The 1,046-nt window shown below is 51.6% G+C and overlaps 1 protein-coding gene across 1 annotated transcript; it reads right to left on the bottom strand.

Annotated features, from left to right (window-relative positions):
* Window positions 1-501: 501 nt before the first annotated feature.
* KVP18_003907 (uncharacterized protein) lies at window positions 502-936 on the bottom strand (the record flags this gene model as incomplete). Its single annotated transcript, XM_067956039.1, has 1 exon — window positions 502-936. One exon carries the CDS (start codon window positions 934-936, stop codon window positions 502-504), a length of 435 nt encoding a protein of 144 aa, XP_067813187.1.
* Between the last annotated feature and the right edge of the window lie 110 nt (window positions 937-1,046).

Raw genomic sequence — 1,046 nt, 5'->3', positions numbered from 1 at the left:
GAGCCTTAGGTAGACTCTGGATCCTCCTCTGGGGGGGGGCACATACCCTCTCTGTTAGCAGCGACCGAAGTCCCACGCAACGTCGTCTGCCACTTTGACGACAAGAGCTTGAGCGCTGCCGCGACTGTGGTGGCGCTGATTGCGAGGAGTATTCGCCGCTTGGCAGTCATGAAATGGACAACTGAAATAGAGTATTAGGTACAGCTTGAAGGTACGGAAGGAAACCCATGGAACCTTCAAGCTGGCCTGATGAAACCCACCGCGGGTGGCTGGACATCTAAAGGAGCGGAAACAGAGCGTAATTACAGCGTTTATGGACGTTCGATGCTTTTCGGAGTGAAATGCATGGACCCAACCTCACATTCGAAGTCTGCGTGGCTGATACCGGCTTTCTTGAGATTCGCCGCGGAGGCGAGTTCTGCAGCATTCAGCAGTATGTTCTCAGCAACGCGACTGTTGTCAACCTCCCAAACAACGTCGGGGACATGCTTGTGAAAGAGATCAATTCGGGGATTCGCGTTGAGTCTTGTATGGGATTAATTTAGCGGAGGAGCACCCGTTCATTTCGCTGATGTCCGGTGGGCACGTAGGAAGGTCATCGCAATCGTTGCATTCTACTCGAATTAGTGCGTTTGGGGTGTTTATTTTCCCCAACACCTTTAGGAGCTTCCTCCGAGTCGCATAGGCTTTTCGACCATCGGCCTTTCCGATGAACGAAAAAGTGAACTTTCGACTTCTGTATGACTCGGGCGTCTCCTTCTTCAAGGCAGGGTAGAGGTGGCTGGCAGACCTCGTCGAAAGCGGAGACGACACGAAAAGGTATCCTTTAGGAGCAACATCAGTCCATCGATTCAACTCTTGCACGCCGAGTATCCAGTCTTGAACAGGGCTCCACTTCATCGCGAATGCAGCTGCGGAACTGACAAAGTGAGGCATATACAAGAAGTGCTGCCTGTTTTGATTCCCAGCAGCTTGAATGAGACGACGAGCTTTTTTCAGGACATCATCAAGATTTTGCAAGCAAATCCCTTCGCCGAGAACGTCCA

The sequence above is a fragment of a genome, assembly GCF_019968955.1.
Source record: "MAG: Porospora cf. gigantea A chromosome Unknown PgA_NODE_12799_length_1046_cov_551.485, whole genome shotgun sequence".
Taxonomy (NCBI): Eukaryota; Apicomplexa; class Conoidasida; order Eugregarinorida; family Porosporidae; genus Porospora; species Porospora cf. gigantea A.
Note: the sequence above shows the minus strand (reverse complement) of the source record. Positions and strands in the feature narration are given on the sequence as shown.